The sequence below is a fragment of the Leptopilina boulardi genome, unplaced genomic scaffold (genome assembly GCF_019393585.1).
Source record: "Leptopilina boulardi isolate dan_hultmark-lab unplaced genomic scaffold, ZJU_Lbou_2.1 LbouV2_408, whole genome shotgun sequence".
Classification (NCBI taxonomy): domain Eukaryota; kingdom Metazoa; phylum Arthropoda; class Insecta; order Hymenoptera; family Figitidae; genus Leptopilina; species Leptopilina boulardi.
The window spans coordinates 680,303-693,620 of record NW_026137983.1 but is presented as its reverse complement, the minus strand read 5'-3'; the positions used below and the strand labels follow the sequence as shown (position 1 = coordinate 693,620).

Sequence of the window (13,318 nt, the reverse complement as noted above, 5' to 3'; positions counted from 1 at the left end):
AAAAATTTTTTTTACCATACGTGTAAAAACCAAAGCAGAATATAGAAACGTAACCGAAATCGTAATCGCAAACTCAACCGGCAAAATGAGTTAGAGAAGGATAGATAGATTGTTTGTCCTTCTCTATCTTATTCTTCCGGTTGCGTTTACGATTCACGATTCCGGTTACGTTTTTATTTTGCTCAGGCCTTAAATGCTGCATCAGGGGAAATCGTTCAAATCCGAATATTTTTGAATATTTATTAAAATATTAAAAAATAATTAATTTATTGATAATTAATTTTTTAATCCAAATGATTAAATTCAGGAAAACTGTGGCATTTTTATACCTAGAAATTTTTTATATTTAATTACATTTACCATGATGGCAAATTTTTAAATTTCTCATTCATATACATTAAAAAAAAGATTTGTTTTGATTCAAATAATCGGTTACTTGACTATTATCAACATTATCAAATAAATATTTATTTAATAACAGTCAAATAATCGAGTATTTAATTCAAATTTATTTCAGTGTAAATTTTTTTTCACTCTTCTGATTGTTGAGAAAAAAAGTGTAATACAAAAATACAATGAAAAAAAAAAAATATATATATATATATATATATATAGTAACAAAACGAGAAAATCTTTGAGATCATTGTTTTCATGCACTGTTTAAAAAAAAAATAAAATAAAAAGAAAGACATAAAACAAAACGAAAGATGGTTTAAAAGAACGCTAATCTGTTCTCTCCCTTTCATAGGAACCCTAATCGTCCTAATGATCCGCGGCAAGAAAAACAGTGCCGTGTCTAAGCCAACCAAAGCTTCATCCCCCTTTCATGGAGAGACAACTGCCAACCTCCAACTTCTCCAACCCTTAAACCTCACGCCAACTTAACCTAACCAGACCGACTCGGTTCTTCAAACCCTCAAGGGATTACCTTCATCCTCACCTACCTCTTTCCTTTGCCTTATCGCGCGCGTAATTTTCCCTAAAACGTCAAAATTTCCTCAAGAGAATCTTGCTATATGTACTTACACTGAATCTTTAAATTTCTCTTTGGTTTCAATTTAACACTCTTATTATATGTAATTTCTGTATCTGTGACTTGGTTATTCCGTTCAAGCAAATAAAATTTCCCTTTAAATATTCAGATTATTTTACTTATAAAATAGAATTTTTGTTCTTTTTTAAAAAATTGTTAATAAAACTTAAGAACTGTTTATAGTTTCAGAAAAATTAAAAACTTAAAATAAAGTTAAATTTGTTTTATTTTTGAACATTGTTTTTTTAATTCTACACACAAAAAGAAAGTGTTTTTGTATTAAGAGGAGATTAAGAGGAGATTTTTTTTTCATTTTTGGTTAGTATAACTATTTAAGAACACGGAAAAATTAGTCTAAAGTATTTCCAAGGTCTAGAACTGATATAAATTGAGAAGGAACATGCATCAACTCACCGAGGGCACGAATGCATGCGTTTGTACCAGTCGGGTAGCAGTAAATAGCCCAGAGGCACTCACTGCTACTTGACTGGCATTAGATTAATAGAGTGTATATGTAGATATACAATTCACAATGTATATGGAGCCGGTATCGCCGATTGAGTAAAAATCACTTTTTTGGTTAATTTTTACTTTAAAAACTTTAAACGTGTTTTTCTCAAAACTGCGTGCATATTTTTTCAACTTTGTCACATTTTCATTTTAAAACTATTCAACCAATTAACTTTAAATTTGGACAGTATGTTCCTCGCATGTGTAGTTTTCGTGTAAACTATAGGATTTTTAAAATCCATTAAGCTATAAGTATACCGCTGATTCTAATCAGCTTATATGCACTGATGAATTAGTGGAATTTCACTGATTTTTCAGCGTATATCCGCTGATTGGTACCAGTGGTATACTTATCGCTGATTCAAATTTAGAGAGCAGAGAAAAAGTGTGACAAACTTTTAAAATGTACCACTTTCGGCAGCCATTTTTTATTAGATTGTTAAAAAAAAAATTGTTTTCGACTCTTTAAAATGTATATTTTATCATAAAAAAATTGTAACCAATAAATATTTTTTTTACTATAAAAAAAATCTTTGAAAAAAACCTCAAAATCAACGTAATCTCCACTGAACAATTTTTTTCTTGAACCAAATAGTTTTTAAGTTACATAAGTTTAACAAGGTATTTTTTTTATTGAGATATCAGAGTGGTTTACAATGTATTTTTGTGTCTTAAACACGATCCCGGGTTCCAAAATTACGTATCATGTCAGGATTTTGAGTAAAGTGGGGGTAAAGTCTCCAAAAACCGTGTTTTTGATGGTTTTCAGTATTCTTTCTCCTTAATCTGACGTGATAGAGACTTCTATATATAGGCTTAAATTGAAGCTTTATCTTACACTTTAAGACTCATATGAGCAAGATAAAAAAAATTAGGTTCAAGTCACCCAAAAAAATTATTGAGGTCATTATCTCCATTTTTTTCCAAAATTTCAAAAAAAAATTTCATTATGCGCATATGGGTCTTAAAATGTACGTTTCAAACTTTCATTTAAGCCTATATGAATACCCGGATCAAATAACTCGACCGACGCTCGGACGAACGCTCTATTACCAGTCAAGTAGCAGTGACAGCCTGTGGGCGGCTCACTGCTACCCGACTACCATTAGAGCGTGCGTCCGAGCGTCGGTCGAGTTATTTGATCCGGGTATTCATATATAGAAGTGTCTAGCGCGTCCGGTTAAGGAGAAAAAAAATAATGAAAACCCTCAAAACAGTGGTGCCAGGCTGCACACCAATTCCACTCCCACCATGCCGCCCGTGCGCCTCCCACCATACGGCCACACACACAAGTGTAAAGCGTGCGCTTACTCTTGTAGGTGTGCCTATTTTTCGTTTTCCTCATATTCGCCCGCTTCAGCTAAGCGACTATGCCTGTTTTTACCGACAGCCGGTTAATTTCACGCGCGAACTTTTAAATTCTTTATAATATAAATATACTTTTATTAATGTTTTTATAGATATTTATTAATAAATAATTAATAAATGATTAGTAATTAATTAATAAATAACCGATAAATAATTATTACATAACTAACAATAATTTTTAATTAATAAATTAATATTTAATAATTATTAATCAATAAATTATAAATAAATAATTGTACAAGCACAATTATTTTAACAATAATTTATTGATTAATAATTATTCAATAATTATTTATTAATTAATAATTATTAAATATTAATTTATTAATTAATAATTATTAAATATTAATTTATTAATTAAAAATTATTGTTAATTATGTAATAATTATTTATCGGTTATTTATTAATTAATTACTAATCATTTATTAATTATTAATTAATAAATTAATATTTAATAAATTAATATTTAATAATTAATAATTAATAAATAATTATTGAATAATTATTAATCAATAAATTATAAATAAATAATTGTACAAGCACAATTATTTTAACAATAATTTATTGATTAATAATTATTCAATAATTATTTATTAATTAATAATTATTAAATATTAATTTATTAATTAATAATTATTAAATATTAATTTATTAATTAAAAATTATTGTTAATTATGTAATAATTATTTATCGGTTATTTATTAATTAATTACTAATCATTTATTAATTATTAATTAATAAATTAATATTTAATAATTAATAATTAATAAATAATTATTGAATAATTATTAATCAATAAATTATAAATAAATAATTGTACAAGCACAATTATTTTAACAATAATTTATTGATTAATAATTATTCAATAATTATTTATTAATTAATAATTATTAAATATTAATTTATTAATTAATAATTATTAAATATTAATTTATTAATTAAAAATTATTGTTAATTATGTAATAATTATTTATCGGTTATTTATTAATTAATTACTAATCATTTATTAATTATTTATTAATAAATATCTATAAAAACATTAATAAAAGTATATTTATATTATAAAGAATTTAAAAGTTCGCGCGTGAAATTAACCGGCTGTCGGTAAAAACAGGCATAGTCGCTCAGCTGAAGCGGGCGAATATGAGGAAAACGAAAAATAGGCACACCTACAAGAGTAAGCGCACGCTTTACACTTGTGTGTGTGGCCGTATGGTGGGAGGCGCACGGGCGGCATGGTGGGAGTGGAATTGGTGTGCAGCCTGGCACCACTGCCTCAAAAACACTGTTTTTATGGAGACTTTACTAAAATACATTGGAAACCACTCCAACAACTACTCTCTAAATCTGAATTAGTAAAAATGTTTACTAATTTAAATTAGTGACTCACTTTTTGCTTTTGAATTATAGTAAAATTTTACTAATTATTAGTAACTTTTACTAACAATTATTAAAATTTAACTAATTCTAAAGCAAAAAGTGAGTCACTAATTTAAATTAGTAAACATTTTTACTAATTCAGATTTAGAGAGTAAAAAAAAGTCTTATTTTGAAGACCTGTGTTAATAACAATTAATAAAATAATATTTTTTAACAAATGACTATATTTTAGTAAAAAATTTTCGTATAATTTTCAAAAAAAAAAGAAATGTTTTAAAGGTGATTATTAAATAAATATATAAGTGCGACGGTATATTATGTTTTATACATAATAAATATTCAATATTTATTTATGTTTATTATTTAATGTTCTTCACTATCTTCTCTGAATAATAATCTATTATTCTACACGGAGAAAATTTATTCCGAACATTTTACTGAATTTTAACTGAAAGTTGGGATATATAGTTGCACAAAAGGAATTTTTCAAAATATTTTTTTTATTTTTTGTAGTGATGATAGTTAAAACTTGATATGATATTTTAATTAATTACAAGCTAGTACTGTAAATATATGAAAAATTTGAATCATTAAACATTGGTTTATATTACGATAACGTATACGTAGATTATGTTGACTATTAGTCTACAAGAAATTATAAATCAATATTTATTCAATGAATTTCTCAAAAAGTTAGTTTTTAAAACAATCGTTTTTATTAAGATTTCAAAGTAACCAAAAAAACCTGTGCTATTTATCACTTTTTGATGAATCTTTTATTTAAAACATGTAGTCTTTCTCTTAACGGCCCACTAATTTTACAAACAAATCAAATTTAAAGCTACATGTAATTGTATGGAATTTTAGTTTGACGAATGAAACTATAGCCAGCTCTCCTGCGAGTATTTCCATTCTGGGCACTACATAATTCAAGTCCAGTTCGGTAAAACGTACGTACAATTCTAATTGTATTTGTTTTCAGGATTAAAATACTTTTTTATCAACTTATACCTTTTATATATATTATTATTATTGCACAATCTTTTTTCAATTTTTCAGAAAACATAATGAATAATTATTTTAATTCATTAACTATTATTAGAGGTGAAATAAACAAAAAATTGAATTTTGCTCAAATGTATTTTCAAACTAAATCATATTTTTAAATTAAATTTTAGGGGAAATAATTTATTTAACAAAATAATTTTTTTTCATTAATTTGTTTCTATTTAAATCACAATAAATTTTAAATAAAATTTTCATAAAAAGTGAATTAATTACTTAAAAAAAATAAGTTTGCTTCCTAATTTTGTCATATGTAGTCTTAAAATTAGTTGGCATATTCAGAAATAATTGAATCTAAATTATTTTATTTTTGTTTTCAATAAATTGTTTGAACGTTTCTCACAAGCGGTAAACTAAAATCCTGGTTAATATATAAGGACAGGTCAAACCTTCTGAAGCAATGTAAAGCGAGCGATTATATGTATTGCGTTATTTTATATGCATGCGTTTAGTATGTATTACGTTAAATAAAAATGTGTTGCGTGTATTAGGTGTAAAGGTTAACATGATGTACTGTTTCAATTCGTATATGTGAGTATCAAATTGTAAACCATCAGAGAATCATTAAAGTAGTTGAATTGAGATTTCCGGTAATGGTAATATTTATTTTTTATATTTCTGCCTGAAGTTTTACCGAACTCTTCATTAATAATTTAAATAATTTATGAAATTTCAATATTGATTTATCAAAAACAGACCTTAATATTCTTAGCTATTGTTCTAGTTTATGTACTGCTAGAACTTTACGGTTTCCCGAACTGAACTTGAGACACTAATATATGTGTTTTAATATTTTATGCCTTTTGCATTACAGTTTTATGAAATTCATTTTACTGTACTAATTCTTGAAAAATTACCGTTTTGCTGTTATATCCCAATTTTACCGAATTAATTTCAGTAAAACTCTCGGAACAAATTTTCTCCGTGTATTATTCGATTTTAATGGGAAATTTAATAAAATTTAACTTTCATTACTTTTACTAACACTTTTGCTCGTGAGTTTTTTTTTAAATGCATTAAAAAAATATTTTATTTGCACAGGTAGCGTAGAATGGTTGTAGCTCAAAATAATGAAGAGACCGGAACTTGCTTCACTGGAGTAAAATGTATCCAAAGAGTTTGTCTTTCAAACCTTTTTTGATTTTTGTCTTTATTGGCTCATGGACCAGTTCATAAACTAAAAAAGTGGTGTTCTCGTTCCACTCTACTCTAGTTAGTGTTAGATTTTAAATCACGTTAAATGGAATTAATTAAAATTACATATGCCTGAAATTCTGGAACGTTCAAATGAATTAAACATTTAGTAATTTATTTTTGGATGTACAGAAAATAATATATTGTATAATAAAATTTGAAGTAAAAAAAGTAGTAAACAAATTTATCGTTCATTTGAACGTTTAAAATTCCAGGCAGATAATAATTATAACCATTCTTTAATAATATTTCTTGGACTTAAAAGATTAAATAATAAAATTAAAAAAAAAAAAAAATCACGAGAGAATGTTTAAAAAAATGATTTAAAATCAAACAATAATATTAAAAACAGGTTATTAATCAGAGAAGATTATAAGGAAGAAATGAATATTATAAATAAATATTTGGATATTTATTTACGTATTTATAACAGCATCAATTTTTCCAGCGACAAAATACCTTTATTAAAAGCAAACTCGTAAAATATATTCCGTAAATTAATAATAATAATTAAAATCACTACACACCACTTATCTTCAATAAATCACTACCGAACATTTTCAAATGTTTTAAATTTTTTCAAAAAATTGAATCAACACCATATTCACACATAGGTATATAAGTCACTCGCGTATGTAGGTGGGTGGGTGGTTTTAATCCATAAAATTGAAAAGACATTGGAAGAAAATGTAAGAACTCAATATAAGGCGACTGACCTGTGCCCATCCTCCGCGACCGATCAAAAGTCGAACATCCCCAGACTGGCAGTTGCTTTTCGTTTACAGGATCTCGCAGCGTCCCGGCCGGTTCTCCCTGGTATCCTGGCCGCAGGTCTTGACGTGGCTACCAATGTTAAGGGGTGATGTGTATGTACAAATGTGAATATGCCTCGCATATACGAAGAAGAAATTGCATTGGTGTGCACTCCCATCGGATATGATGCAAAGATGCGGAGGTGGTGTATATGTGTGTGTGTGTGTGTGTTAAAACTCGGTTTTGAGACTATACGACCAACAGTCACTTATATACAATGACTGTATATAGAGACACACATCGACAAGTCGCTATTGTAACGACATGCGATCCCCGGCGTAACGCCAAGGCACATGTAACACCTTGGAGAATGGCTCTTGGATGGGGGGTGGGGGGATGGTTGCCGTTATAGGGTGGGACGGTTCGAGATGGTTCAGGACTTGCTGGCCGAGTGGCTGCTCGTACTCGTCATCGTGGAGCTTGTTAGTTAGCCACGGGGGCGGCTCCAAGGCCAGGTTGTCAGATGACTCGGTTTCCGACACCACTATGTCATTGGTAGACTCCACCCTCGCACTCACTTCCGCTTTCGAAGGGGTTGCTGGGTGTGGCTTCAGCACTTGACACGCCTTCTACCCTGTCGAAATCCCCAGGATTTCTCTCCTCCAGGGTGGTCGACTAACCGCCGCTAGCGAAAAACCCATGTCGATCTTCCACCACCACCACCACCCCCCGGGAATATAGTCTGTTATTCGTTGTACATAACTCGTCCGGAAATAAGTTGGATGCGGTACAGTTAAGTGCTGAGAGAGAGAGAAAGAGAGACTTTGAGACTGATATGGTAGCCGCAACCATTTCAAAAAGTCATCTGTTATAATGACTTCAGTTTCCTGAATGAGACCAAAATAAATAAAAAAAAAAACGTTGACAATTGAAAATATACACGAATTCAATATAAAGCTTGCATATTTTCTGATTTTAAATCTTATCCCATTAACGCTCCCAAGTGTACAAATTTTAGTCATGAAATTTTTGACATTATATTTTAGCATTTCAAAAAAAAAATTCTACATAATAATTCGTCTTACATGGCCAAGAGTCTGTTGTTTGGCCATTTTTAATTTCGGATAAATAAAAGTTCGGTATTTTAAGAATTTTATCAAATAATAATTTGTACAAATAAAAATTTTGACAAATTAAGATTCGGTGAATTGTAAATGCTAACTTTGTTCTCCCTGCATGCTTCTGCCATCTGACGGCGACAGGACGTAATAAACCTGTCATTATATGTATTACATTCCTACTTTTCGTTTAGAAATCGCTTTTTTGTATGGTAGCTCTCCTTGACAAACACTTTCAGAGACTGTTTGACATCCTTAATTTGCTACCAAAAATATTGTTAAAATAAATTCTGTCAAATAAAAATTCTTGTAAAAATAACTATATATACACTATAGCCTCTATTTAGTGACAGGTTGATATGTCAATTATTATCTATATAGTTTGAAATTGGTAAAAATACTTTATTGAATATAGCAAATATTACAGATTTTGATACAAAATACAAATCGAAACATTTTCGACAGTTTCACAAACATAACCTATAATTTTTTTCCTTTTAAGCCCAGATAGCACGTAAGCTTGCAGCAATCTTACTGCAAGCTTCAAATTTCCCACCTGGACCCAAGCTTGCATGCGGTAAGCTTACCGCATCTTTACCGAAAGATTGCAGTGTAAAATTACTACAAGATTGCGGTGTAAGGTTACTGCAAGATTGCACAATAAGATTATCGCAAGATTGACAAATAACCTTACTTTGAAACAAAAAAAAAAATTTTTATTTAAATGTTTCCTTTAATTTATATATAATAAAAATATATAAATTTGACGAAAAATTAAAAAAAAAAAATTTTTAGGTTCAAAGTAAGGTTTTTGGGCAATCTTGCACCAACCTTGCTACAAGCTTACTGAGCAATCTTGCGTGCTCTTTCTACGATATTTGCAGGGATCTATATACTCTTTTGGTACAGGACCCTGCAAATTGGGTATGTTTTTCTACAAATATCGTAGAAAGCGCACGCGCGAAAGTAGTAGACGGAAAAAAATCTTCACCTAAATCAGCGATATGTTTCTCTAAAACAGCGAAAGTTTTCGCTATTCTAGAGAAATATATCGCTGTTCCAAAGAAACTTATCGCTTTTCCAGGTGAAGATTTTTTTACGTGTATAGTTACTGTCTCTACTATATTCGCGCTTGATTTTTTTCTCCGTGTATATAAATCAAATTTTCTTCTGCATCTGAAACAAAAATTTTTTTTTTTACAAAATTGCTTTCCTTTTTGATTAATATTTACATATTTTAAATGTTTTATAATATTTATTGTAATAGTATATCAGATTAACATATTTATTACTTTCAAGCTTTTTTCTTTTTTTTTTTTTACATAAATAGTGAAATTTTGTATATATTGCGTCCCTGAGTGAGATTCAATACGAATCATAAAATAGCATTTACACGAGCTAATGGTTTACTGCACGTCGCTTCGTTGAAAAACGAATCCTCTTTTCATTGCCTCTCTTTTACCCCCTATACGAAGAGAAATGTGGCAATCGTCAAGGATTTAAGGGTTGAAAACCTGAAATGGCAGCCTCTACTTCGTATAATACATATATATATATATACCGTCAACGTCCGATCAAACATCAGGGGCGCAAATTTTTACTCTAAATTTAAATTTTTTATCCAAAATAAGAATAATATAAATTTTACAATATTAAAAGGGATATAAAAATATGCATACAAAAAAGAAATATGATTTATCAAAAATATTCTAATAAAATTGCGAATGCTATTTCATTTTTTTTTACACTGAAGAAATTTAATGTATTTTTAGTCAAGTTTGACAGATTCGTTAACTATGGTTCGTTTCTGATGTTTGAAAGCGAAACATAGTATAGAAAAGTGGTGAACCACTGACGGTAGATCGGTGGTCTGATGATTAAGGGGATTTGGCCAAACGTAGTTTGGTTGGTGTGTGTATTCTGTTGAGCCCGGTCGTTCGCTTGAACAAACTCAACGAGGCCTTCTGACCACCTTGTCAGGCACGATCGGGTCCACTCGACCACGGCCGACGTTCGAGGATTTAGGATTGAACAGCTTTCTCTCCCCCGACACCACCCTTTCGTTACAATTCTATATCCCATGTTCTGATAAGAAATCCTACAGCTAAATCTGCATTTACTATATATATATATATAAGAAAATACTATTCTTTCAATTGTCTGGAAATTTTGCTTTTAATTTATTATAACAAATTTCTTTCAAATTTGTTGCCATTTTTTTTTTAAATTATTAACATTATTTTATGCAACACAAGTATATGTTTCTAAAATTCATAAAATATTGAAATATTGAAAAATTTTGTAAAAAAAATTTTAAAGGTACCTACTCTCTTAATTTGAATCAGTGAAATTTCACTGGTGAAATAGCTAGAAGTCGGTTTCTGAATCATTTAGTGAAATTTCCACTGAAAATCAGTCATATATCACTGATTTCCAGTGAAAATTTTACTAAATGAATCAGTCAATCTGTTTTACCCATTACCGATAATACAGATTGACTGATTCATTTAGTGAAATTTTCACTGGAAATCAGTGATATATGACTGATTTTCAGTGATAATTTCACTAAATGATTCAGTAACCGACTTCTAGCTATTTCACCAGTCAAATTTCACTGATTCAAATTAAGAGAGTATAGAAGATGTTTGACTGAAGTGTATACTTTTTTAGAAAATTTAAAAAATCATTTTTATAAGGTTAATGTTTTGTTTACAAAAATGACGAAGACAATTTAAACATATATATCTTCTAAGTACTTTTAACCCCTTCGCAGTCAAGGCCAAAATCTCATAAGTGGGCCTAAAATGTGAGTAAATTTTTGAATGACCAAAATTTGTGCAAATGTGTATACTATGGTATTTAAGGTCGCGGATTACGATTCCAAAGTCAGATTTTAAAAATTCAAAATGGCGGAGCTAATATGGCGGACGATTTTTCAAAAAAAGGCAAAAATGATTTAAAAATAATTAAAAATTGTTACTCGGAGGTTTTTGGGGTCGCTGATTACGAATCTAAAGTCAGATTTCAAAAATTCAAAATGGCGGTACCAATATGGCGGACAATTTTTTTAAAAATGGCAAAAATGATTTAAAAATACTTAAAAATTGTTACTTGGGGGTTTTTGGGGTCGCTGATTACGAATCTAAAGTCTGATTTCAAAAATTCAAAATGGCCGAGACAATATGGTGGACAATTTTTCAAAAAATGGCAAAAATGATTTAAAAATACTTAAAAATTATTACTCAGGGGTTTTGAGGGTCGCTGATTACGAATCTATAGTCAGATTTCACAAATTTAAAATGGCTTTACCAATGTGGCAGATAATTTTCTAAAAATTTAAAAATTAATTAAAATTACTTAAAATTTGTTACTCAGGGGTTTTGAACGTCCCTCTTTACGATATTCAAGTCAGATTTTGAAAATTCAACATAGCATAGTATGGGTGTGATTATTATTGTATCCATTTTGAATTTTGAAATTTTGTAATTCTGACATGATATTCTGAATCAGCGACCCCAAAAACCCCCAAGTAACAAATTTTAGGCCAATTCCGTCTTATTATTGGGCTCAAAATTTATGTGCGTGTATACACGTCATCGACACCCAAGGGGTTAATATTGTTTTGAAACTGAATTCGTCCGTAATTTAATCGTAATTTGTGTGGTTTTATTTGAAAAAATAGATATACAGAATTGATAAAAAAATATTCCATACACAAATTCGAATGGAATTCTGCCTGTAATATCTAAGGTTATTTTTTTTTTTAAATTTCAGATTCAATTTTCTGTACGAATTTCAGACGTTTTTTTGAAAGGAATGACGCACGTAATTTTTGCTATAAATTTTTCTTTTTAAATTCGACTACTTTGGCGTACGAATTTTGTACAATTTTTTTTTTTCAATTTTATGAGAAATAATAGGCGCGGTATTACTATTGTATTTCTATCAAAAATTTGTTATTACTTCGCACGAATAACGTACAAAAAAACGTATGCAAAAAAAAATCGTATATGCAAAAGTAGTCCAATTTCAAAAAACGTCCGAAATTCGTACACAAAATTGAATCTAAATTAAAAAAAAAAATTTAACCTAGATATTACAGGCAGAATACTTCATTTGAATTTGTGTGTAGAATTTTTTTTTTTTTTTATCAATACTGTATCCATTTTTCCAAATAAAACCGCACACAAATTACGATTAAATTACAGATAAATTCTGTTTCAAAACGCCACACGAATTTTTGTAAGAATTTAATACGAATTCTAAATGAATTTCGTACGAATCATTTATACATTTGGGATTATTGCATCAATATCACATGACAATATTGTGACTATTGCGTGGCAATATTGCAGCAACATTGGTTGTTAGCCGTCATACGGAAATATTGCAATATTATTACTCTAAGGCGGATATAATTAACATTTACAGGAATATTGCCTAAATATTCCCAGGAAAATTCCGAATGACGGACATAATCAATGTTGCAGAAATATTGACATATTCACAATTATAATTACGATTTAGTTTTCAATAATAACATTTTTAATCGAAGATCCTTTAACAGCATCTGAAACAAAAAAAAGAAGTTACAAATATAGTTTATATACATTGTTTTTTTTTTTTTTTAAAAAAAGAGAAGCTGTAAGTAGAAAATGAAACTGGTCTGACTAAACTGACCTATATCTACTGTACAATGCTTTTAAAGACGTTTCTACAACAGATGTTAAATTTGTACAAGAGATTTCGCTATAAAGATACACGGAAAAACTTTGTTCAAGAACCATTCCTAAATTTGTTCAGGAACTGAGGATATGAGAAAAATTCTGCAAAATTTACAGAAAAATACAAAAATCATTGAAGAAAATACTTGTATTTTTATTATGACATTGGAAGA

General features: G+C 29.0%; 1 protein-coding gene across 2 annotated transcripts in view; it reads right to left on the bottom strand.

Moving 5' to 3' along the window:
• The window catches only part of LOC127289385 (protein dissatisfaction-like), a 52,673-nt gene extending 44,872 nt beyond the window's left edge, over positions 1-7,801 (bottom strand). The window contains exon 1 of one of the 2 annotated variants that reach the window (XM_051317302.1): positions 7,267-7,801. Coding sequence is in view for 1 of the 2 variants with exons in the window: in XM_051317303.1 (XP_051173260.1) it covers positions 7,267-7,276 (10 nt within the window). In the remaining variant the exon portion in view is untranslated. The remainder of the gene's footprint in view (positions 1-7,266) is intronic. The other variant, XM_051317303.1, reaches the window with a different exon arrangement.
• Between the last annotated feature and the right edge of the window lie 5,517 nt (positions 7,802-13,318).